Source organism: Myxine glutinosa, chromosome 3 (assembly GCF_964187855.1).
Source record: "Myxine glutinosa chromosome 3, kmMyxGlut1.1, whole genome shotgun sequence".
NCBI lineage: Eukaryota > Metazoa > Chordata > Myxini > Myxiniformes > Myxinidae > Myxine > Myxine glutinosa.
In genome coordinates this window covers 118,275,541-118,302,926 of record NC_136263.1, presented here as the reverse complement: position 1 = coordinate 118,302,926, position 27,386 = coordinate 118,275,541, and the positions used below count along the sequence as shown (strand labels likewise).

The following is a 27,386-nucleotide window of genomic DNA, read 5'->3' as shown; positions in this document are numbered from 1 at the left end:
ATATCAGGTGTGGATAGCATACAATTCCAAATCTGGACTAATGTATTTTCCCATGAAGATGCATGATGTCAAGGCTCCATCCGTGCGAACTCTGATATACTGAAGTGCTAAGTATCATAAATTTTTCAAACTTCTCATATTGGTACAAGATGCATTGACAGTTCATAAATATCACATTTGCAAGGATAAAAACTAAAAGACAAGTTCACATTGTATTTGCCGACACTTATAGACACTCGATCCATGAAAAACATTTCAGTAGCAAGTTAAAGAGTAGGATAAGAATTTGAAACCAAACATACTACCCATAAAAAGTAAATCTGGTGAAATACATATCGTGACTGAAACGTTTTCTTCCAAAATATTTAGACTTGCTTTAGAAACTTAAACGTCATCTTACAGAAGGATGCGCAAGGAACTTTGGAGGGGGAGGAGGAGGCGGACGAGGCCACTTGGTGCTGCACCAATCAAATCATGCTTGTGCTTCACCAACCCCAGTTTCATCACGCAACACGCATCCGCACACAAGCTACATATGCATCCAGGTATCTTACAATAATTCACCAAATGTCCGTCCGTCTGTCCGTTAGAAGGTACCGCAAAAACGGCTGAACCGATCGCAACGATATTTTGGGTGGGTAATCCGAGGACCCCCTGGAGTAAAATAGGCTATATTGTTTTTCCAATTTTCCAGTTTTTCCAAACACGAGGGAATAATATTTACTGATATGAACAGTGATGTGGCTTCTGTTGAAATTCTACGTACCAGGAGAGAGTAGATAGACTCCTGACGAACTCTTCCTATATAAACGTGCGGCTCCGAAGTAACACGGCAGCATGTGCAAAGTGACTGAGAAACAGGTGTAGCGGCCGCTTCCGTGTTACAGATTCAGCGCACAATCTTCACACATAAACGTGCGACTGAAAAAGAGACATGTAGCGGCCGCTTCCGTTTTGCAGAATTCAATCTTTTTCCAAAATGGGCGCCATGTACTGTTTAGATTTTGATGATTTGCGTGTGATATGATTCAACGGATGTTTATATGAATCGTTTAAAATAAAAAAAACCTTCAATTTCTGATATTTTGCCTTTTCATTTGAGCTTCCCAATTGAAGCCCTGCCCGTAGGGTGGGTACCGTTGCTAGTACATCTAATTTCCATTTAATCTTATCCACCATCTCCAATGCTACTACCTTTCTGGCAAGACCATTCCATGTATTAACCTTAAAACTACAGTAACTCATCTTTACCATCTGATCCGAACCCTGTCCACTCTGCTGAAAACTCCACTGCACATATCTTGCCCACACCCTTCATTATCATAAACATCTCAACCAGATCCCCTCACGATCACCTTTCCAATGTATGAAGTCCTGTCTCTTGTCCTGACCACAGTAAGCTATTAAAGACATCCACCAATACCACGCTTATCTGCTCCGTCACCTCCCGCTTTGCTCTAGGATGCATATCATTTGGTCCTGGAGGTTTATCATGCCTTAGTTTTTCTAGCGGTTTCTTCACTTCCTCTACTCCTACTTGGATCTTTTCCAAAAGCACTTGCTCATCCCTGTGATAGATATTCTCCGCTTTCGGAATTCCCCTGATTGTTCCTGTGTAAATGTAGAGGCAAAACTACTATTTAATAATCCTGCCGTCTCACCCTCATCATCCACCAAATCTTCTGTGCTATTCCTCAATAGGCCCACACCCCACTTAGCCCTGTCCTTACCCCTAATATACAGCACTTAAATCATGTATTCTTGTTGTTACCTTATGTATGTGTTTTTGACAAGTGAAAAAATAAAAAAATGGTGTGTGACATTTAGTTTATTTAAGCGATAAGGATTTTGGTAACAGCACTTGCACATGATTGTTTGATACCAAATTTAAAAGCCCAGAAAATGAACACCAGAAACACACTGAAGAAACTATGCAACAGGTTTCATGTCATGCTGATATTTGGGGAAAATTCAAGATTATCAAGTTTTCACATGCTACCAAGAGGAGATAGAACAGAAATAGGCATCCGATTCCTAACCCCGCCATCTCTACATCTGACATCACAAATACCCTCATTATCCATGCCCGCACCTGCACAGCAGATCCCTTCGCTATCGAGCACGCTGTGGTGCCAGATTGGCTCCAGCGTGGTTGCATCCAACTTGGGGCCCATGACACGGTCAAAGGTTAGATTGGTATACCGCTTCAATATGCATTTGGCATTTCTGTACACCAAACAGCGTCCATATCCTGCAGGAAACATCGATGACGAGGAAAGGGGGACACGGGGGAATTGGTAAAACATTATATTCTGCAGGATGTGCATTGGCCAAACAGTGAATCTGGTTATTACAACCCGATAATGAATGACCCACCACTAGGTTGTCCTCTTCAGCTTACCACGGTCTACAGAGGCTTTGTTCAAGATGAGGGCATCCTCAATATCATAGCCACTGAAGCTCATAACCGCAACAGTAGCATTTTGGCCTGCTGGAAGTTTCTCAAAAGAGATGATCTCAATGGTCTTTGTTTGGACCATGGGACGTTGAGGATAGGCCAAGAGGTACATGAGAGTGTCAATACGGTTGCGCTGGTTGTAGCCAATAGTCCCTGCAAAGAAGATGGATACCAATTGTAGGGTTACAATATGGTACAATATGATTGATAACGTGAGAATAAGGGAATGTTGAGGTTTGACATGTGGTATCGTCGTGCATCATTTTTTTTGATGGCAAGGGTCAGGAGAACAGGACAAGGAAGAAAAAGTAAGATTTAGGGGGGCAAGGAAAGTGGTGACATAAATGGAATAGGAAAGTCAGGGGGGTTATAATACCATGGAAAATGAAAAAAAAGGCCCAAAGATAGTTGCAACAACAAACTGAAGAAACTGATGGCAGATAACGAGGAATTTTTAAAAAGAATGATAATAAATAAAGGGGAAAACAAGAAAGAGCAATCGGAGATTGCAGACCCTCGCCAGGATGTGTTTTCAGTGGTTTTCAAGGTTTTTGTGTTAAAAACCAATATGGCGCCATTTTTCTCTCCACCAATTTATCCCGAGATAACGCTCAAGAAATTTCATCTTGATCGGATGAAGTTTTGTACTTGTCGAATTATGACGTCATAATGGAGGCACCTATGACATCATCATTAACATATTTTATTCCCCGTGGAGAGTCATTTATAATGAGCAATGTCTCAATTTTTTCTATTCAGCACTTTTTGAGATATAGAGGTGTAAATTTTTTCGGTTTTTCCAAGATGGCGGCCGAACCACATGACCGATGAAGTCATCATTATTATTTTTTTCTCCACCAGTTTATGCCGACATGGCGCTCAAGAAATTGCATCTTAATTGGATGAAATTTTGTACTTGTCGAATTATGATGTCATAATGGAGGCCCTGGGCCAAGAGAGTTAAAAATTGGGCACAGTCTATTCCAGGGCAAGAATATGTGTGTAAAGTTTGGCGATTCTATGTGCAACGGTGTAGACGTAGTACTGCACACAGACAAACAGACAGACAAACAGACAGACAGACAGACAAACCCAAATGCAATCCCCTCTCCTCCTGCGAGGGGAAAAATACTAGAAAGAGAAACCAGGTTGCAGACCCTCGCTGAGATTATTTTGTGTGGCGTTTGCATGCTGGTGTGTAATGTAATTTATAATAGACGTAATTATATGAAATCAATACGTTATTAGTATGTAATAGATTTACTCACGTGCAATTATTAGCATGTACCATTATCATTACAAACATCATTACCATTATTATGTACCATTATCATTACTAGCAAGTTGTCTGTGCCCTCACGGGATTCTAAACGGGGTTGGGATGGAGCGTGAAAAATGCAAATGGCGTCTTCTGCCATCAAGCTGGCAAGCTGGGAGCAACAATTCACATTTCTTGCCACATCTGACGTAATTTAAATGTTATAATGGTGGCAAAATGCTCGATTCGAAACCGTTTGTTCGACATATTATATATCTATATATATTTTTTTTTTTTTTTAATAAACAGGAATGAAATTACTGCGTGCGGCTCGTGTGGAAAATTCTGACTCAACCCGGGACTTGAAATAGGGACCTCCATTACTTACGCGGTGACAGCCCACTGCGCTATTGAGCCAACGGAATCTCCTCAGAAATTTTCCACACTTAACACTGCAAGCTTTATAATGGCCGATGTCTTACGTGCCTGCTAGGCAGACCCCGGATGTGAGCGTAAATATATATGTGCATGTACGTGTATGCAAGTCTCCTCTTAGACTTAGTCCTGAAGCTACGTCCGCGTCTGATTTAATCTCCCGATTATTTATTCAATGCAAATGAGACGCCCTGCTCGTACTGTAGAGTTTCTACTATTTCTCACAGTTGTGTGTGTGTGTGTGTATGTATGTATGTATGTATGTATGTATGTATGTATGTATGTATGTATGTATGTATGTATGTATGTATGTATGTATGTATGTATGTATGTATGTATGTATGTATGTATGTATGTATGTATGTATATATATATATATATATATATATATATATATATATATATATATATATATATATATATATATATATATATATATATATGTGTATATATATATATATATATATATATATATATATATATATATATATATATATATATATATATATATACAGTGGAACCTTGACTTACGAGTTTAATCCGTTCCGTGACCGAGCTCGTAACTCAAATTGCTCGTATCTCAAATCAAATTTCCCCATTGAAATGCATTGAAATGCTATTAATCCGTTCCAGCCCGCCAAAAACCACACCAATTTTTTTTTAAATATACAGTATATATAAAAATATCTCGCGCTTTATATTTCACCTGTATGCAGCATACAAGTTGGCAGGATGGCCTGGACTGGAGGTACGCACACTTGACTCTAAAGTCTAAACTGTCCAGCCTGGGTTTGAATCCCGACCCAGCTATAACCTGTCATGGGTGAATCACAGGCAGGGTGATTCATCAATGGGTGTACCGCTAAACTGGGCGCCCCGTTTGCGTCCCATTAGTTGTTGGATGTTAAGGATCTCACCGTGTTTTCCACAAAGAGAAGGCGAGCTATCGCCGGCACTCTGAACAAGTTGACGGCAGAGATACTGTACTTGCACGGCATGATAACCACGTGTCGCACGATCTCTTGTCATGGTCCACAAGATTATCACAGAGAGGTGCAGCTTCCAGCGTTTCGAGATCTGATCCAGGCCTATCCAACGAGACCGGTCCCAGCGTTCTAGGCCCGGTGGTTGTCTCAGACGGACCCGACAACGGCAGTGTTCGTTTTAACTCGATTCGATTCGAGCGCCGACGTGCCGGCGAACAAAACCGGTCATATCTTTTGAACGCGTGGCTCGATTTTTACAAAATAAACTTTTTCCTGAAGGTCTGAACCGTGCGCTCAAAACGATACCGAGTTTGACCCTGAGAGAGCCGTTTTGCGCCGGCAAAGGCGCCTTGTGTGACGTGAGGACCACGTCGTGCTGCATAGATTATCATAAATTATCATATCATTATCGGCGGCGCTATATATCATTAGCGCTATACGACAGAGATACTGTACATGCACGTCAAGATAACCACGTGACCGGAGCCCACCTGGCGGCGGAAACTCAAAATAACCGAAATGCGAAAACTAAAATGCAGCGCTATACTACGACAGAGATACTGTACGTGCACGGCAAGATAACCACGTGACGAAAGCTCGTAACTCGGATCTCGGCTCGCATCTCAAAGCAATAAACTGCCAGAGTGACGGCTCGTATCTCGAAAAACTCGTAAGTTGGGGCACTCGTAAGTCGAGGTTCCACTGTATATATATATATAAAGGGTGGGGTTCAAAAAAGCAAAATGCAGATTTTCTCCGGGACATGGTCTATTTTTGTTCCTTTTGGTGTCAAAGGAAACCACCTCAAATTTGAATGGAATCCAATAATATTTAGGGGTGCCACATCAGTGATGAATTTTCCCCCATGCAAAAATAGGAATTCCCATTTTTTGGGCTGTATATACACAAAATAAATACATAATTATATATATACATTAAATATAATATTAAAAATAAATATATAGTAAATATACATTAAATAATAAATATACATAAATACACATTATACATTATATATATACAATATATTATACATACAGTTTTGAGACTTCCTATGATCACTATCTGGGCAATTTTCATGCATGTTTTGTACAGGTTCCTGGGGTCAGGGGTACGCTTTTTTAGTGTGTAATATGTAGGCCTAACTTATTGACTGTGGCTCTTTTGTAGAGAGTGACCCTGTGGAGTAAGAATTAACAGGATTTTACCCACATTCTTGCTTATTTTTCAGATATGGCATGTGCTAGTACCAGTGTTTCATTGAAAACTCGGGCTCAGGATAATGTGTATCTCATTGGGTCCACTTCTGGAGATGCCATCAAAGGTGCCAAGCTCCCGACTGTGCATCAATCTCTTGTCCTGTTTTTCCATCACCTGAAGAAGGAGAATCGCACTGCCCGGGAGAGTGCAACCCTCACCATTGAAGAGGTTGTGAAGTTCTGGGAAAAAGCTCACCGACCTACAACGACGAAGCAGCACTGCATCCATCGTTTGGAGAGGCTATATGAAGAATGGAGGAGCCTCCAAAAAGGTGCAAAGCGGGGTGGTGCGACCCAAGAGAAAAAGGAAGCATCCTTCAAGGCCTCCTTGGAGAAGACGTTTGATCTTAGGCATGCAGATTCGGAAGCCATAATCACCAACCCCGAGGACAGGAAGTTTCTTCACGATCAATTCTCAGAGAGGAAGGCTTCAATGGGATCTGTAGACACTGTGTTGGAAGCAAAAACGTTCTTGTGTGTTTGAAAGATCAGCAGCCACGAGATGATTATCGTGAACTCCTAGAACTGACTGTCATCTACATGGGAGGAATCCCACCTCGTGGAATCCGGATCATGGCTCCAGGAGCAATGCACAGAGCCAGATGGATGGCAAAAGCACTAAATTCACTACAGGTGTTCATGTTTCGGTCAGAGTTCCACTTGACACTTCGAGAGGCGAGAGAACTCCGAGCCTTCAACATTTTTGTCTGCCTTGTGTATGTACAGGCTTGGTTTCGGGCTCCACAAGCGATTGAGGCTCCCCTGAATGACATTAACCTCTTCAAGAAGTTGGAAAAGTTTGAACAAATCAATCAGAAGATGGCTCAGGCAGCCTTGAAGGCACTTGGCCGCCACACGTGGTACATGAGCCCAGTACTAGTGGCATTTGCATTCTTTGACACCAGAATTGACAAAGAAAGCAAGATCAATATGATTGAAGCATTGAAAAATGACGGTGAAAACCCCTCTCCAAAGAGACCAGCTATCAAACGAGGAACCGCCCTGTCAATCGCTGGCCTCATAACAAAACACACCAAGCATTTCTTCAGCATCCTATGGACCCCAACTGATTGGATGGATAAGGATCCTGGTTCATGGGAGCAAGAAACCAGCTTTCAGGAAGCAAAGAAAGCCGCCAGTGGCTTAGTCGTGGTGAACGACAGGGCAGAAAGGGGTGTCGCATTGATACAAGACTACAATAAGCTCCTTACAAAGGATGAAGAGCAAAAGCAAGCTCTGCTCCAAGTTGTTGCTGCTCACAGGAAGATGTACCCCGATGCCAAGAAGGCAACAGTGGTGAAACAGGCCCAGAAATAGGAGTTACATTTCTCATTATATTTGGGTTTTTTAATATTATGTGATATGGTGTCTTCATTTTATGAACTGAACATTTGGATTGTTATCATTGAATTTGAGTTTTCATAGCAATATAGTGCTATTTGTGCAGCTATTGTAACTTGTGTTTGCTAGAATACAAAGAAAGTGAGTGGAGGGTGGATTTTCATAAAACAAACTTCTGGTTTTGCTTTCGATCCATATATAGAAAAGTTTTGTAGACACCTTTAGTTTGAAGGCTGATGTGGCACCCCTAATAAAATCAGATTGCTTTCATATTTGGTGTCTTTTCATTTTGGAACAAAAGGAACAACATAAAGCCATGTCCCAGTAAATATTTAAAAAATTTTTTTTTGAGCACCACCCTAATATATATATATATATATATATATATATATATATATATATATATATATATATATATATATATATATATATATATATATAGCCTTTTGATGCTTAAGTTTCCATAATAAAAAATTGTATTGGTGTCAAAGCCAGTCACCAATTGCTAATTAATAGTGGGATAAAAACAAACAAAGTGTGGAAAAAACAAAGACAAACAAACCCAAATGCAATATCCTCTCCTCTGGCAAGGGCAAAAATAAAATAAAAAGAGATAAAAGTATCCTGCCATCTTCAACAAGATCAATCCTCAAAGCTTACATCAACATTACCTGTCATAGAGCTAAGTACAAGGCAATAATAAAATCCCTGAAAACGCCTCATGGTTCATCCGAGATTGGTGGGCTGTCAATTAGCAGCTAGAAAGTCATGACCGAGTAACCACAGCAATCAAGAATGAGCACCTGGTTTCCAACCAAGGGAGGAATTGAGGAGCACATACCCATCGCCTGTTTTCCCATAGCACACTGATAGGTATTTCGGGGAGACTGGTTGTGATGCGGATAAGGAACAAGTCCAGCGCACACGCCCAACAGGGTGAACGGCTCAATCTCCAAGTGTGTCGTCGACCTGTGGTCAACATGGAAATACAAGATGGGACAGAGCTCTCTTGCAGTCAAAGTTTGTCCATTGATAAGTTGAATTGGATAGTATACTGTGACCAGTACCAACTTAACGGAGATGCTAAAAGCGCTGTTATCTTTAAAAACATTGCCTTAAAACAGGCAACCATGATTGTCATGGGGCCCACAAGGCTAACCCCTGCTTTAGCGGGGGAAAATGGACTTAAAACGATCATCTTTCTTCTTATTGTTATCTTTTTTAGGACCCTAGTTGGGATTATGTCTGATATGGACCCACAAATTTGCTTTAAATATTGAGAAAACATTGCTTTAAGCATGAATAAAGCTAACGGGCTTCATCGAACAGCATGATATTTGCTGCACGATGAAAGGCCTCGGAGATGTGAACAGGATATTTAAGAAAAGGCTGTGTTGTACAATTCTGTAGCAATCTAAATTTGTCGATCCATACTGTAAAATTTACAGGACAGGCCCTGTTTGACCGAACCGAAGGTGGGTGATTTGTACATCTGGAGCTTTCCACCCCGAGAGCTGCTGTGCCGCAAATTCCATTCACTCCCACCAAATCATTAATCTGTGTTGCGAGTTACATAACTGTTATTACTTGATTGTTTCAACAACACTTGCTGTTCTACGAGCTCAGTCTGTGTTAAAATTTGGGTTTTTCTGTTCATTTGTTTAAAAGGAAAAAACGTTTGCACATGCATTTTACCCATCGATGAGCTGTTCATAGAGGGCGACGTTGCAATCATTCTCCTCATTCACATCCAGGTACTCAACCAATCCCTCATGCAGGAAATCCTCAAACGTCCTGCCAGAGCAACAGAGATTTAGAAATTCATAATGAACTGACAAAAAATATAAAAATAAATGTATGGAGCAAATAACTGCTGATGCCGTTAGCAAATGATCCTTTCTGCCAGTCATAAATAGCTCCAAAGCATTGCACATCCACAGCACCAAATGACAACACACACACAAACATATACACACACACACACACACACACACACACACTACCGGCAGCCTTGGTTCAGTTCTTCCATGTGCTTATTATTCACAGCTGGTTTTCCATTTGTCACAATAATGTATGGCCTACAAGAAATGAAAACCATAATGTAGAGATGACGCATATCTGCAATGTATCATAATCATCATCAATGCACCATACTCTTGATAGAGTGTCACCACTGCATTAGCAATCTCTTAACAATGGTTATGTTGGGTGGTTTTCCGTTGCCTTCACAGCAGCTATTCAGGCCAGAGATTTGAAATTTATTCAGGGCACTGGCAATAACTCACCTACTCTTTGCAAAAGACAATGTGTCGCCTCAAACATCCACCAATGGCCAGTGCTGGTTGACAAGTACCTAATCATCCATCTTTTATTGCTGGGCGGACATTCAAACGAGGGCGCTCATCTCTGAGCTATCTTGCCAGCTTACTGTGCCATCTATACCAAATTAATTCGTTGAAGAGGCAAATTATTCTCAATTGAAGAGGTGAGGGGAGTGAGTGATTACAAGTCCAAGCAATTGCTTTGTTGCCAAAGGATAATTACCCACTGCTATGGTCTTACAAACCGTCCCATCCATTACCTGCACAGGCGTCCCCCATCTGAGGAGATGTACACACAGTGGTCAGAGTTGTTTGTAGAAATTGAAACAAATTCGTTGATGTAACCCGCACGGCGCATCAAGCGGAAAGTCTTCACCAGCTTCTTCTGATCCTGGATAACACCCAGAATATTACCTGATCGGGATACAAAATGGAGAGATTTTAACAGAAAGTTATGTTGGTAGCAATCTAGAGAATAAACTCCATGAACTGCATTGCCCCAGGTGAAAACTGCATCTATAAATAAGCTACCATTGAGGAAGACGAGAAAAGTAGTTGGATAACTGAGCTCTTCCCCAGACAGCAAGCTGATGTCTTCTACACCCAAATTTAAGGCCAGCCTCACAATGGAACCCTCTTCCTCATCTGTCGTGATGTGAGTCATGAGTGCCAAGTTCTTTACCAGGCCACAGGCCTGGAATGGAAGAACATGACTGAAGATTAAAACTGTAAGAAAGATGTAAAAAGTCATAATAAACAGCGCATGATCAGCATCAATGTGATGCTCGATAAAACAGAGACTTTAATGAAATATAAAAATAACGAAGGAACATGTCCAGAACTAGAACAGCACTCGGTAGAGAGCATAGTTGGAGGTATGCCTCCACCAAGCTGAACAGTTTATGTTTTGTATCCCACTGATAGGCCGGATCTGGATTCGGACTTGAACCGAAAATCTAATCGGCTTGTTCTTGTCACCGAACCAACTCATCCACTTAGTTAGTCATAACTCGTCCATAACGTTTTGAAATATCATATTAAATATCGCTTTTCACCCGATCTTTCAATGGTGAAGAATTACTTTAAAAAATTAAATAATTCTCATATCTGAATCCATATTTAGATCTTCACCAAAATCGAATCGATTCGTCCACGTCTCACACCCAACCTCTCCACCAAGTTTCGTCCAAATCTGTCAATAACCTTTTGAGATATCCTGCTATATATCGGTTTTAGCCCCAACACTCAATGGTGAAGAATCACTTAAAGAATTCTCCGATCTGGATCCGGATTCAGATCTTCACCAAAATTGAATTAACTCGTCCTCGTCAAATACACAACCTCCCCACCAAGTTTTGTCCGAATCCATCCACAACTTTTTGAGATATCCTGTTCACAGACAAACAGAGGTGAAAACTCGACCTCCATCCACCTTGGGTGGTGTAGGTAATAAATGAGGAATATAGAAGGCAATGAAAACGTTTGTTTGCCACCACACAAATTCCACATCACACAGCTGAATCCCAATGACGGCGACTGATATAAATGTACAGTGTCCTGCGTCGTTGACACTCCAAGGTGTCCAAGGCTTTCACCGCACTTGTTAAGTAAAAAACAGGGCTCATCGCTGAGTGCAGAGAAGTCCGTATTGCGCTGCACCCTCTGATTGATCACAGTTGCCCAACGGGAAGACCATTCATCGTGTAGGTAGGGTTGCATTATATGGCCAGCAAGAAAGTTGGACAGTCCCGTTTTCATTTTCACACGAATAGATGATCAGTTTGCAATAATGCGGAGCATTTTAATAAAAAAGCAAAACAAAAAAACCCCATATATATATTGTTGCGGTTTTTAGAACCCTCACTTGTAAATAATTCTTGTAAATATTCCATCAGTTAAAGGGTTAAAGGTCGCACCCATAGTTAGTCCATATGCAACATGTAGGCCACCATAGGAACTTTAGTTATTTCCTTAATATGTGTTTCAGGTAAGGCCGTGTTCCCAATAGTTTAATTTGTGTTGCATCAATGAAATAAGAATAGGTCCCAATCCATTCTGGCCATTTTGCCAACCTCTCTCCCAATTCGATTACGCGTCTCCGCTTGCCAGCAGCGTTCGCTGCGTTGAGCTGAAGTTTGCTCAAACAAACGCCATTAACCACGCGGTCAAGCTCGAGGAAGAAGGGGGCGCAGCGCCGGGAACGAGGCGTGGCCCTGTCAACTCGCCGTCAAGGGCGGAGCCGGTGAGCCCTCGCCAACCAACGAGGGCTGAAGTGAGCTCACTGGCGGGCGTGGTTTCGAAGTGTGCGCATTGATCTGCGAGCGCATTATATAAGCGCGTGCGCAAAGTCCTTTCACGGACTCGTTGGGAAAGGCGCTTTATGAACTTATTGATCGGGAGGCGCGCTTGTTTCAAAGGACTGCGCAAAGGCGCTGATTGCACGGACTGCGCCGAGAGAGAGCTTGGTGATACGAACATTGTTCGGGAGAGAGAGAGAGCGTTGGCACGAGCTACATATTACGTATGTGGCCTCCCAGTCCCCACGATATATGTAACGTCCGCTCGTGGTCAAGGACAACGCGGCGCGCTGCCGGCCTGCTTCCATCACCACCACGGCACGGGTCGGGACCGGACGAGGAGCCGGACCATCTGCCTGGACCTTCCTTCCCTACCACTACAATTCCGTGTGAGTGTGTCTGTTTGTCTTGGGGTCGTAATAAGTTAAGACTGTATAGATAAGATTGCCCTGTATCCTTTTGTTTCTTCTTCCTTGTATATTCCTTTCGTTTCCTCTTTGGTTTGTTAATAAATGTACCTTGTTCTTTCTTGGTTTTTCCCTAATCCGATCGCCTCCGTCTTTTCTCAATTGAGTACCTGTGGCACGATTTGGAAACCGCTCAGGATCGGGTTAGTCTTTGTTAATGGCTCGGGCCGCGGATTGCTAACCGCTTGGCAAATTCCATCTTATCCGTGGTTCGAGCGGGAGTTATTTCCCTGCTTTACGGTCGGGTTAGTAAGTAGATATTTGGGACTTCATTTACCAATCACCCTAGCTAATTCCGACCGGAAGGAGCGTCATAGGTTCCAGGATTGGGGGACGGCCAGCTTAAAAGACAAGGGGATTAACCCCCCCCCCCCCCACTTGATAAGGGGAGCGCCGACACCCGAATCCGCAACAATGTATATATATACACATCATTCACAGTTTGGTAACAACCTTTTTTTTTTTTTTTCCACACACAAAAGTAACTGTCCTTTTTACAAACATGCATGATATTGTATTTTGTATCCAGCCGTAACAGCTGCAGCATCCTGCTCACTTCGTATAATGCAAACCACCAAACGCTGGCTTGAACTCGTACAAGGAACTACAAATGCAAAGTGCATTTTTTCCTTTGTCGGTTTCCACGGTCTTTTGGTTCCTCATCTGTTGCTCTTTGTCAAACATACGGACCAGATCGAACAGGTCGCGGTACAAATTGAATGCACCATTTTAGACAATATAATTAAGGACAATTTAAAACGTACACAAAATTATTCACAAAGAATTGTACAATCTTGGATATATTACATGAATTTGTAGTAATAGCAAGGGTTTTCAACATGAGTTTGGTAGGCACCAAGAACAAGCCGATTAGGTTTTGCTTAAGTTGCGGATGCAGATCCAGCCTATCTGTGGCATACAAAACAAACTGTTCAGCCTGGCGAAGGTTTCCACTCCACCGAGTGCCGTTCTAGTTCATGTGATTATGGAATTTTAAAGGTTTCACGACATCAAACACGAGCAAGCCATTTAATGTTATACCATCATCAAATTAATGATTATTTCAATTCCCTTGCATCTTTTAAAAACCAAATACATAAAAAAAAAAATTTAAATGGAACATAAAGGCAAACAGAAGCAAAACAAACAATATTGTTGACACAATTGCAGTACAGTTTTCTGTTTTACTACTGCAGTCATGCAGCTTCCTTGATTCTTGAGGTACATGCTTTGGATTCAAGTAAAATTGGGAATTGATTCATACCTCCCTCCCTCCAAAATTTTTACTTTCTTTGTTGACCAATACAAAACATAGGATGAACTGTGGCATGTTCATGAAAAAGCAGACTTACCTCTCCTTCAGGAGTATCCGAGGGACACAGCATGCCAAACTGCGAAGGCTGCAGAGAACGTGGACCGCTGACCTTCCGAGTCTTCTCAAACTGGGAGGAGATTCGTGTCATCATTCCCAATGTAGAAATGTACGACAGTCGGGAGAGGACCTGCGTCACACCCTGCCTTTCCATCTTGAAACGCTTGAGCGACCAGTTTCCCTAAAGGGGGAAGAAAACTTTACAGTTAATAGTTTGAACATAAATAATATAATGTAAAAAAACACAATATCATAGTTGTGTTTATTTTCATAGATTTTCACCATGCAACAAATCACACTTTCGAGAGGTGAAGCTGCTTCAATATTTGGCCATGTCCATCCGTCTGTCAAAAATGAAGAAGAACCGTTCCAAACCACCGTGTAATGAAATTGTCCAAGTTGAACCCAGGTGCTATGCTGGCTCCGACCACTGAGGGGCTTCCATAAGAACTCGGACGGACATCGCTCCGATTCATTCCTGTGACATTTATCCTGTGTGGTAGTGTATACGAATGGTGTGTATTGCTAGGTGTTCCAAGTGCTTGTACCAATTGCCAATTAATTATTACTTCTATGATTACGGTATACTGATATTATTCTTGCTGATTTCTTACAGGTGTTACTAGAGAATCGTCTCTTCGTCCTGAACGAGAACAACATGGCTCATAAGCTGATACAAGTTCCAATTTTCTGCGCGGACCCCCAAGCGCCGGACGCGTCTGCACAACTGCTACACTGGTTGAAGCTCCTGACCAGTCATCTGGATGCGCAGAAGGAACTCACCGCTGTCACGAAGCTTGTGGTGTTGCATTCCAAAGTGAACCATGCTGTGTACATGTCCATCTCTCAGTGCGCAACGTACGATGCTGCTGTGGACGAACTGAAACGTATCGACATCAAAACTCGGAGCATGGTCTACACCCAATATCTACTCGCGTCTCGTCGACAAGAACCCACGGAGACCATTGACCAATTCGCTCAAGACCTCCGACGATTATTGAAGGACTGTACCACCGAGACACGCACCCATGCACAAGTTTGCGATGACATTGCTCGCGATGCTTGTGTCTCAGGCATTAGATCGCCGGTCATCAGACGACTACTCGAACAAGCCGATTTGACCCTAGAAACAGCTCTTCGGCTATCTCACCAGTACACCGAAGCGCAGGTACAAGCCGACGCGTATGAACGCCCATACGTCACTGCAGGGATATCCCGACCAACGCGCCCAGAGAGAGCTACCGCCGAGCTAGAGGATGCTGCATCCTCGCCGGAATTGGAGGCACCCGATGCGCTTGGGGACCCCGACCCGAGTTTGACAGCGGTCGTCGCTGCTGGACCCAAGCCAGGAAGTAACGGTAAGTGCTATTTCTGCGGGAACCGGAACCATCTCAGGTCAGTTTGTCCGGCTAAGGAGGCGACGTGTCATTTGTGTTCGAAGAAAGGTCACTTTGTAAAAGTTTGTCGTTCGTCGCGGGGCCGGCGAACCCGCTCGATGCTGAATGTGCTTCTCTCTCCGGCCGCGACACAATCGGCAGCTCCCGCGGCCTTGATTGGAATCGCCCCTCTCCGTGGGCCCCGAGCTGAGCACTCGACCTTGATGAGGCTTGCCGCACCGACTAAACAATTCATGCAATCACAGCGGTACGCAGCTCGACCGTCCTTGACAGGAATTCTTTTGACGCCCAGCACACTTCCGGGTTTGGCTCCCCGAGGTTGGCGTCGGATCTCCGCACGTGGCACGAGCGCCCTCCAGTGGCGGCACGATCGACCTGCGATCGACTTTGACAACATGACAGCAGGGATCTCCGCGCGTGGCACGAGCGCCCCCTACCGACGGTCCGACCGTCCCACGTTCGACTTTGACTACACGAAAGACATTAGCGGGCATCGGATCCACACGCGAGGCTCGAGCGCCACCTCTCGACTACTGCAGGGCCACCGGGCCTGTCCAGTGCTGTCATTCCACTCATGATTGAAGGGAAATTTGTAAATGCTTTAATCGAAACGGGCTCCACTGATCGTTATGTCGATTTACGACTTGTTCAGAAGCATGGCTAGCCGATTCTCGGAACAAAACGCAGAATTTTCATGGCTTCTCAAGGAGCACTCGGGGGGAATGTTGACTTGCTTGTGATTGTGATTAAGGGTCGAATGTTTCCGGATGTGCATTTAATGGTCTTACCTACATTATGTGCAGAAGTTTTGCGAGGACACAATTTTCTCCGGCAACATGGACATTTGGAAATGGAATTTGGTGGTGCTGATACTCTTGCTGTGTGTGCTCTTGCAGGGATGGAAATTGAGCCACTGTCGCTGTTTCCCAATATGACTACTGACTGTACACCGGTTTCTGTTAAATCGCGACGCTACTCACGGGCTGACACGCAATTCATTGCTGAAGAGACTGCGCAACTCTTAAAGGAAGGTATCCATAGAACCTAGTCGGTCGCCCTGGCGGGCCCAAGTTTTGGTGGTACGAACCGAATCACACTGCAAACGCATGGTAATCGACTATTCGCAGACGATTAATCGGTTTACCCAATTGGACGCCTACCCACTCCCGGGAATGGATTCCATGGTACGACAGGTGGCACAGTACTCGGTATATAGCACTCTCGATCTACGTACCACGTAACATCAGATTCCAATCTCCGCGGCAGATCGCATCGACACTGCATTTAAATCCGGACAGAGGTTGTACCAGTTCACCCGGCTCCCTTTCGGGGTCACGAATGGGGTTGCGTGCTTCCAAAGGGCTATGGACGACCTCATTAATAACCACCTTTAGAGGCCATTTTTCCCCGCAAGGCGGGGGTTGGCCTTTTTCGGGAACCGTGGTTGTTGTTGTTTTTCGGTCCCCTTTTTGAAGCAATGTTTTACGGCCGGATGCCCTTCCTGACGCCAACCCTTTTTGCCGCCTTTATCGACAAACAGGGAATTACCAGTGAACTGGTACTCAATTAGCCGACCTCGGAAGGATGACAGGCTGAGTCAACCCCCCTGGTGTTAATTCAGCGATCGACCGGGATTCGAACCCAGGATCCTAGGATCCTAAGCCGGCACCCTAGCCGCTAGCCCAACACCAGGGTTGGACGACCTCATTGCTAAGGAGAATTTAACCGATGTCTTTGTTTATCTGGATAATCTCACAGTTTGCGGGTATGACAAAGACCATCATGATGCTAATCTGAAGCGCTTCCTCGAGGTTGCGCACAAGTATCGACTGACTATGAACGAGGCTAAATGTCGCTATTCTGCTCGCACGATAGATCTCCTGGGGTACCCCGTGACCCACGGCTCTATCGCTCCGGATAAGGAGCGTCTGCGACCCTTGCTCGACATGGCCCCGCCCCGCGATCGTGCTTCTTTGAGCGTGCTCTCGGGCTGTTTGCTCATTATTCTAAGTGGGTTCAAAATTTTTCAGAGAAGCTTCGTCCGCTTGTGGATTGCGATGCGTTCCCCACGAGTCACGCTGCTCAGGCCGCTTTTCATGTCCTGAAGTCCGACATCGCTGGCGCCGCTGTGTCGACGATTGACGAAAACAAGTCCTTCGTTTTGGAAAGCGATGCATCGGACCACGCGATAGCTGCTACACTCTCTCAAAGGGGGCGACCTGTGGCATTCTTTTCAAGGACTCTCCTCCGCGGAACGAAGACGCTCATCTGTCGAAAAGGAGGCCGATGCCATCGACGAGTCAATCAGGCGTTGGCGTCCATATTTGCTCGGTCAACAACAACAACAACAACAACATGCATTTTAAAGGCCATTTTCCCTACGAGAGCAAAATATAGGGCAAAATTCAGGGTGACATAGTTCCGAACCCGAAGGATCGGTAACCGACACAATTTCGGTCTTCGAGGCGGCCGATAGGCACAGTGTGACCAGAAGGGACAGAAGGAGGTTTTCCTGACCACGTGGCCCTCGACTTGGTGGGGTTTGTCCGCACAATGTGGGCGCATCAGGATGAACTTTAGCCGGGACGCGTTTGGGCGCCCCGGTCTGATACTGCCACCCACACGCAGAACACCTTGTGAGTGCACGTGGGTCCCGGCGGTCCCACTGGCCTAGCGCTACCATGTTTAGACAGCGAGATCCGTCCCCGGGCACCGGCACCTACTCCCGGAAGTTGAGAGAATAGCGGCGCCAGGCACGGTAGGACACCCGCGGAGCCCCGGCGGACCAGGGACGCGCAAGCCTACGCGTTAGCGTGCTACGGCGGAATCAACGGCTTCGGCCATGGCCGGGCCGATACTCGGCCCGGTCGCACCGGAAATGAACTGGTTCGACGCCTAGCCTGGCGGTCCCCATGACAATCTTCTCCATTTTGCCCTATTTTCTGCATCTCTCCTTGTTAACCCCCTTGCCAGCATTTCTTCTTCCACCATCTTTAGCCAAGTCTTTCTCAGTCTTCCCCGTCCTCTACTTCCTTCTACATTCATTTCCATCACTCTTCTCAACCAGTCACTTTCATCCTTCCTCAACACATGACCAAACCATCTCAACCTGTTCCTCTTCACAGCATCAATCACAGGCTCTATTCCCATCATCTTTCGCAATTCATCATTTGTCTTCCTCTCTCTCTCAACGATACTCTGCAGATCCGTCGAACCATTCGCATTTCCACCCTTTCCAACCTTCGTTGCTGCTCTACGTTCATTACCCATGTCTCGCTCCCATAAATCATAACACTTCTCACACATGCAGCATACACCTTTCCCTTCAGCTTCAATGACACTCCCCTCATCATCAGCACGCCACTCAGTTCCCGAAACTTCTTCCATGCACATCTCACTCGAGCCAATATTGCAGAGTCTGATCCACCCTCTCCATTCAGCATGTCTCCGAGGTAGCAAAATGTTTTCACACCTTCCAGCTTCACGCCGTCTCCAAGATCCAACTCAACATTTCCTCCATCTGCAGCTCCCTCTGTGCACACCTTACATTTGAATGTAGCTGCCACACTGGTTAATGACCCTCTCAGACCACGACATTTTTGATGAACCCACTCAGTGCACATTGTACATTGAATGGAGTTCACTCCGACACCCTTCCTACACACAGTACAGGGCCACTTCCCAGTTATTTCCACCTCACCACATGCTTTACCACTTGCCATCACCTTCGTCTTTCCGATGTTCACCTTCAGACCTTTTGTCTCCAGACATTCCTTCCACTTGTTCATCTTTTCCTTCAGTCCATCCATACTTTCCGCAATCAACACCAGATCATCTGCATACAACAACTCCCACAGTACACCCTCCTTTACGTTCTGAGCCAGCACCTCCATCACAGCTACCAATAGTAGTGGACTTAGTACCGACCCCTGATGCAATCCCACCTTCACCTCAAACTCACCACTGTTCCCGTCCTTCGTCCTTACAGCTGTGCGCGCTCTTTTGTACATTGCCATCACTACTCTGATCAACCATTCCTCCACTCCTAACTTCCTCATTGCCCATGTCACTACTTTGCGTGGAACCCTATCGAATGCTTTCTCCAGATCAACAAACCCAAGAAACAACTTCTTCCTCTTCTCCATGTGCTTCTCCTGCAACTGCGTAACAATGAAAAGCACGACTGTCGTTCCTCTTCCTGGCATAAATCCAAACTGCATTTCGTCGATCTTCACTTTCTTCCTTATCCTCCCCATCCTCCCCTCCAACACCCTTTCCAATACCTTCATTCCATGCTCCAATAACTTTATCGCCCGGTACGAGCCACACTCCAGAGGGTCACCTTTCCCCTTGTATAGAGGGACGAGGGTACTCAGTTCCCAATCCACTGGAATGTGGCCTTCTTTAACCACCAGATTAGAGATCTGTGTCATTCTCTTCACACCCCAACTTCCTGCTGCCTTCAACATATCTCCCACAACTCCAGTCAGCCCTCCCGCTTTTCTACCCTTCATTGCTTTTATCGCTTCCTCAACTTCCTTCTCAGTTATCTTCTCTGCCGGTCCTAAAACTGGGTTACTCTCTATGTTGCCATCCCATTCATTCTCTGTATTCAACAGCATTTCCATATATCTTTTCCATCTTCCTTTAATTCCATCTGGGTCGACAACGATTTGTCCCACTTTCATCCTTCAAGCAACTCACCCCCATCACATCACACCTCTCTTTCGCTATCTGCTTTGCAATCCTGAATACTGCTTTCTGACCCTCTTCCGAATCCAAGCGTTCTCCGAACATTTTCCAACATGCCTCCTGCGCCTTTGCTACCTCTTTCTTTGCAGCCTTCCTGGCTGCCTTATAACTTTCATGCTCTGCTGTTTCTGCTCCCGTACCCTTCGCCTTCTGCCACTCCTTGAACTTCTTCCTCTTCTCGTCAATCCCCTTTCCAACTTCATCATCCCACCACCATGTTTCCGAGTGCCTCGGTGGTCCTTTTGTCCATCCGCATACCTCACCAACAGCTCCCAACAGACTAGCTTTCATTGACATCCATCCACTTTCAAGCTCAACCACATCATCCTCGACCCTACTCAGCCTCTCTTTTAATGCCTCCCTTACTGTCACCTTTTTCAACCTCCACACCTTCATTCTCGGTTGGTACTTCACCCGCCGAGCTCTCCTCACACCTTTCACCCTTATGTCGCAGACAACCAAGTGGTGCTGTGAAACAGCCTAGTCCCCCGGGATCACCGTTGTGTCCCGGAGGTGCCCCCTATCTCGCCTACGCACCATCAGGTAGTCAACGGTTGTCGTCGACCCACCCGACGTGTAACAAGCTTATTATCCTCTTTCTGGAACTGAGTATTACAAATCAACTTATCAGCTCAATCAGCAAACTCCAAAATCCTTTCACATTCTCCATTTCTCACACCAAATCCGTAACCCCCATGAACTCCCTCGAAACCATCCATACTCCTTCCTACATGTCCATTTAGGTCTCCTCCTGCCACAACAACTTCCTCATCTTTCACGTTTTCCATCAGCTTCTCTATCGCACACCAGAACTTGTCGAATTTGAATTTGATCAGAATTTGCTCGGTCGATGTTTTCAAATCATCACAGATCAACAGAGTGTTACCTTTATGTGTGACACGCAGCATGCTCAACGCATTAAGAATGAGAAAATCACACAGCTCGCCGATTTCTGCTACACAATCAAATATCGCCCGGGGCGGGATAACCTCGTTGCCGATGCTTTATCACGGCCTGCGGTGTGTGCGAGCCTCACCTCCTTTGAGGATCTGCGTGTTCTTCATGACACCTTGTGCCATCACGGCGTGACGCGTTTCGCTCATTATGTGCGCAGTCGTAACTTGCCCTATTCCGTTGAGGATGTTCGTTGGCTCTGTCGCACTTGTTCCGTTTGCGCTGAACTCAAACCTCGCTTCTACAAACCTCTGATGGGTACGCTGGTCCAGGCCACTCGGCCGTGGGAGAGATTAGCAATGGACTCCAAAGGACCCCTGCCGGCTTCACCCGCTTCGAGTAATTCTCGTTATCTACTCACGATCGTTGGAGTTCTCTAGATTCCCTTTTGCTTTCCCGTGTGGTGATATGTCTGCTGCTAAGGTTATCCGGTGTCTGCGGAACTTGTTTTCTATGTTGTGGCCTATGTACACACCGATCGAGGTGCGGTGTTCTTGTCCCAAGATGTGAGGAACTTCTTGCTCCAGCATAATGTCGCTTCTAGCTATACTACTCCGTATAGGCCACAGGCGAATTGACAGGTAGAACGCTTTAATGGCATTATATGGAGGGCCGTTACTCTGAGCCTTAAGTCCCGCGGACTAGGACTGGACCAATGGGCTTGGTCGCTACCCGGGGCATTAAGCTCGATCAGGACTTTATTGTGCACCGCTCCAAATCAAACCCCCCACAACCGTACGTTTCGTTACCTGCGGCGTTCAAGCAGTACCCGTCCTCTGCCGGGCTGGCTTGCTGAGCCCGGACCGGCTTTTCTCAAACGGGCGGTTCGCACAAGTAAATATGACCCGCTTGTAGACAAGGTGCACGTTCTCCAAGCCAATCCCGAGCACGCTCGTGTGCTGTTGCCCAATGGACGGGAGTCTACGGTCTTGGTGCGCCATCTGGCCCCATGCGGGGATATTGACGAGCCGGCTTACGACACAGTTGATCCGACAATGCTGAATCTACCGGCTTCCCCATCGCTACGTGCACCCGAGCCGGATGGCCCTGCGGGGCCACCGCCGACACCCGATTTAGGTGGATATTCCGATGCGGGGGATTCCGGCCTCGGGGATGTTGTACCCGGTGTTTACCGGACCCGCGCCTCGAGAGAAATTTGCCGCCCCGACCGCTATGGTTGGACTGACTGACATGGACCGTTGCTAACTGATTACTCTGCTACTATGCTTTGCTAGCTTGAGTTCAGCCCTAGTGGTAGTGTAGTTTTAACGGAGGGGAGAATGTAATGAAATTGTGTCTAAGTTGAACCCAGGTGCTATGCTGGCTCCGACCACCGAGGGGCTTCCATAAGAACTCGGACGGACATTGCTCCGATTCATTCCTGTGACATTTATCCTGTGTGGTAGTGCATATACGAATGGTGTGTATTGCTGGGTGTTCCAAGCTTGCTTGTACCAATTGCCAATTCATTATTACTTCTATGATTACGGTATACTGATATTATTCTTGCTGATTTCTTACAGGTGTTACTAGAGATCGATTCTGAATTAAACCTACTATTGGGACAATGTTGTAGATCTGATTTTTACAACACACAGTGTTTAATTCTGAAGGGTGATTCTAAAGCAGCGGTCCCTAACCTGGGGGTCATTTGGGGGTTTTCCGGGGGTCATGAAGGGGTCATAAATAACATATCAATTTGTTGAGCCCATTTTTAGGCACCTAACAAAGGAACATACCACACACAGTATTTTGTTCGCCTATGTCACGACCCCCAGGTCACGACCACGACCACGACCCCCAGGAACCGCTGTTCTAAAGGGTGGGGGTGATTCTGAAAATTTAATTCGTAAGGTAAATTTGAAAGGTCGGTTCTAAAGGGTAATTCCAAAGGGTAATTCCAAAGGGTAATTCCAAAGGGTAATTCCAAAGGGTAATTCCAAAGGGTAGTTCCAAAGGGTAGTTCCAAAGGGTAGTTCCAAAGGGTAGTTCCAAAGGGTAGTTCCAAAGGGTAGTTCCAAAGGGTAGTTCCAAAGGGTAGTTCCAAAGGGTAGTTCCAAAGGGTAGTTCCAAAGGGTAGTTCCAAAGGGTAGTTCCAAAGGGTAGTTCCAAAGGGTAGTTCGAAAAGGGTAGTTCGAAAAGGGTAATTCGAAAAGGGTAATTCGAAAAGGGTAATTCTAAAAGGGTAATTCTAAAAGGGTAATTCTAAAAGGGTAATTCTAAAAGGGTAATTCTAAAAGGGTAATTCTAAAAGGGTAATTCTAAAAGGGTAATTCTAAAAGGGTAATTCTAAAAGGGTAATTCTAAAAGGGTAATTCTAAAAGGGTAATTCTAAAAGGGTAATTCTAAAAGGGTAATTGTAAAAGGGTAATTGTAAAAGGGTAATTCTAAAAGGGTAATTCTAAAAGGGTAATTCTAAAAGGTTAAATCTAAAGGGCTGCTGTTCCACAAATGAATGGCACATAAATATGTTGTACAAAATGGCTTTGAAATCATGAAAATCATTCAAACAAAATTGGTGCACTTCATTTGTGTGATAAAGCAAAAGCAATGTGTGATTGTATGCTGCATGTGACTCGTACGGTGGATATGGCATTTACAAGACCATTGGTGATCTGGTCTTGCCGCATGTGTTTGACGATGTCAAACTGCGCTGCACGGGGCTTCGGGATCGTCTGGTCGGCGATTTTTTTCAGCTCAGAGTTGAACTTCTTGAAAAGATCTTCAAACAGCAGTGAGAGGAGCTAAAATCGAACCAAAACAACATCAAGAAAAGATGACAGCAGTATCTTCCTAAATTTGAAAGAACATTCACAATACAACTTCCAACTTGGTGCGACAATCATACATTTTTTTGATTATGGAAGACTTGAAGCATATTTGTGAATGCTATAATACAGCAAACAAACAAACAAAAAAAACCCCAAAAGCAGCAACTAACACCCACACCACACATTATAGAGGTTCCTTGAAAACCCTTTTAGCTTCATTGTTTAGGAGTAATGTCAAAAGTGAACAGTCACCTGGCCAGCCAGTTCAAGTCGCTTGTTGCCATAGTAATCGCGGTCATCCACTTTGTGGCTCCCTTTGGCCAAGATGACACGGCGCACCATGACAGCAATGTACAAGCACTTGGACCGGAAATTGAAATCTTTAACCTGTGTAAGGATCACCACAGGGCAGCAGTTATAATCATTAGACTTGAGCAGAAATCTGATATTCATTTTCTCATTTTTCCAGACATTTTGTATTTTAAAATAAGTAAAAAGAAGAAGCATTAGCATAGTGCTGCACCCAAATCGAGTTCTCAATCTAAAACTCGGTTGCTCTTCCAAGCAGAGTCCAAATGGAGCCAAGTTGTGCTGTCAACTCGGAAAATAACTCAGATATTTTCAGAACATGAAGTGAAGTAATTGCAGTATTTTGCAAGTGCGTGTGGTAGAAATGTGCATTAATATATGATACCACATATCTCTGAGTTGCAAGGCAAAATGTTACCATAATCTGGCACTAACTGTTACCTGTCTATTTCTGTTAGTCGTGACACAAGTCTCACGACACGGCTAGCTCTGGATAAACTCTGATTGGAGGTTGTTGTTGTTGGTGTGCTCCTGATGCGTCCTTATAAAAGGTTCCTGATTTGGTCGGATAATAAATGCTCGCAGGGGCCTCTGGAAATTAGACATAATGTAAAATACGACCTCAGGTCCTCTATTTTCCCAACCTCCCAACCACACCCACCCCTTCAGAAAACCCAAGTAATCAGCCTCCGCTTCCCAATCCCCCTCCTCCCCCCCCCCCCCTCCCCAAGTCCTCACCCTCCCCCTCCCAAACTCTAAGGCATCAAATGTCTCCCTACTTCAAGCCTTCAAATCCCCTCCCCACCCATCATGGTCACCGGTTCAACCCACAATCCCGCAAGATATGCAAAGATATGTGACAATAAATGACCTGAAGCCAATGATCTTACTTCCAGATGCATATATATACACACCATTAAAAGTAATTAATGACCTCAGACAAAGGCATTTTACAAGGACATGGGTTTAATCCCTGCTTGAGAAAATGTCAATCCCCTCCCAACTTCGAGCCTTCTCCAGCTTCATTGAAAATTACACCAAGGAGAGCAATCTCACCAACACAGCTTTACTCATTATAGACAATGCCCTTGCCCATCCTGCACAGATGCAACACTCGTTGTGTTTTTTTTTTGTTTGTTTTTTTTTGTATACAAGATCGAGGCTCGTGAAAGAGCGAACATTAATCACACAGAAAGACAAACAGACACACAAAACAAATAACATCGGGCGCGGTAGACAAGATGGGGAGAGAGGGGGAAGGACACAAACACAACATTTGAGAGCAGGGACCGAGAGCCATGGAGACATCGAGAGAACTGTGGGAGGGAGAGGGCTTTGGGGGGGAGGCATGAGAAGGGGGGGGGGGGGGTGGGAGAGGTATAAAACATATGGACACTGCCAAGACTTCCAGGAAAGAAAGAATCGAACTTCTCGTTCGATAATACAGTACATTTTGCCACCCCTTTGACCACCCTCCATGCATAAATTAATTATATAGTCCTGGCCCGATGACACAGTCATCCAAGCCTTAGGATTTGACCTCCATATGGCAGGAAGCTGTGGCTTGAGGTAGCCATGTGCTCATGAGTTTTCCGAGTGGTACAGTCGGACCTTCACTTTCGGAGAACTTTGAACAATTGAATGCACAGCAGATGCAGCGATTCCATGTATATGTCCAATTTGCGTTGTTCCTTCACTATGCTATCTTTTAATAATGTCTATCTGTATCGCAAAAGTTGCACTCTGTCGCTGCTTCTTGGTACGAGTTGTGCTTGGCGAAGCACTCGCGGGTCTCTTCATACTCATTATGCACAACGCCTGGTTTAACAGCTAATCCTCACAGCCCAGTTTATAAAGAAATTTGCAATCCAAATTGTATATGTTGTTAGGCGATCCGGGGCTATCACGTTCCTTCCGGTCGGTGTTAAATATGGTTGTAGCCGAATTAGTCTTATTACCCAAGTACTAACACCGGCCATGAAGCAAGGAAATAACCCCACCCGAACCATGGCGTTAGTGGACACGACGAGCGATTAGCAAGCCGCGATTCGGGCCGTTAACAGGTACTAAACCCGATTTGAGCGGTTGTCAATCATGCCACGCTTACCCAATGGAGAAATCACCAAGACGGTCGAATTAAGAGGAAAACAGGAAGAACAAGGAATTTATTTACAATTGTATGGGAAGGACGAGAAGCACACACTCTGTACAAAGAAGAGGAAGCAAAGCAATGTAGAAGGAAGAGGAAGAAGCAGATACACAGGGAAGCCTTATACAGTCTTACTTATCCCTGGACATGGGCCCCCTCGCACTCAGACTCACACGGGGTTGTACATGGTCGGGTTGAGGGTCCACCGATGGCGTCCACAGCCCGCTCCGGTCCTCGACTCATACCACGAAGCAGCTGGTGATGGTAGACGGTAGACGGCAGGCAAGATCGTCCCGTGTCGGTGGCGCAGATCGGACAATTACACTGGGAGGGATCGGTAAGCTGGCGATTATACTGCGTACGTAATAGTTGTACCGGCGCCTTTATATGCGCTCCCGGTATCGCTCGGTACAATGCGCCACTTCCACAATGATGTCACCAAAGCGCCTTTCCACAAAAGTCCTTTGACACTCCTCTCCTCGTAACTCAGCTCCCGAACTTGACAAGCGCCTCTCCCTTCTCATCACTCGTTCAACAGAGGACCCCGGCTCATAACTGAGGTGGGGGGCCTCGCGCGAAGGGTTTTATTGCCACGCCCAGCGAACCATCTGGAATGTCCAGCCACACCCTGTCAGGCGATGTCGCCTCAGCCCTGGTTGGTTGATGGGGTCTTACCCGCTCGGCCCTTGATGTCCGCTTGACGTGGCCACACCCCCACCCTTGCGCTCCGCCCCCTTTTCGGGCCTTACCTCGTGGCATTTGGCTGGTTTGAGCGAGCAGCTGGCAGCTAACGCTGCCGGCCCAATGCGGACAAACTGCGAGGGGCAATGGGGTGCAGACTGGATAGTGCTCAATGGAGT

At 45.3% G+C, this 27,386-nt stretch overlaps 1 protein-coding gene across 1 annotated transcript in view; it reads right to left on the bottom strand.

The window, feature by feature from the left end:
* Positions 1-24,455, bottom strand: part of POLR3B (RNA polymerase III subunit B) — a gene marked incomplete at its 5' end in the record, with an annotated part of 54,690 nt that extends 30,235 nt beyond the window's left edge. Inside the window, 10 exon segments of the mRNA XM_078774491.1 lie at positions 2,093-2,251; positions 2,402-2,611; positions 8,579-8,706; positions 9,433-9,531; positions 9,741-9,815; positions 10,319-10,472; positions 10,590-10,752; positions 14,175-14,375; positions 23,880-24,041; positions 24,321-24,455. Coding sequence (XP_078630617.1) covers positions 2,093-2,251; positions 2,402-2,611; positions 8,579-8,706; positions 9,433-9,531; positions 9,741-9,815; positions 10,319-10,472; positions 10,590-10,752; positions 14,175-14,375; positions 23,880-24,041; positions 24,321-24,455 — 1,486 coding nt within the window.
* Positions 24,456-27,386: the final 2,931 nt, after the last annotated feature.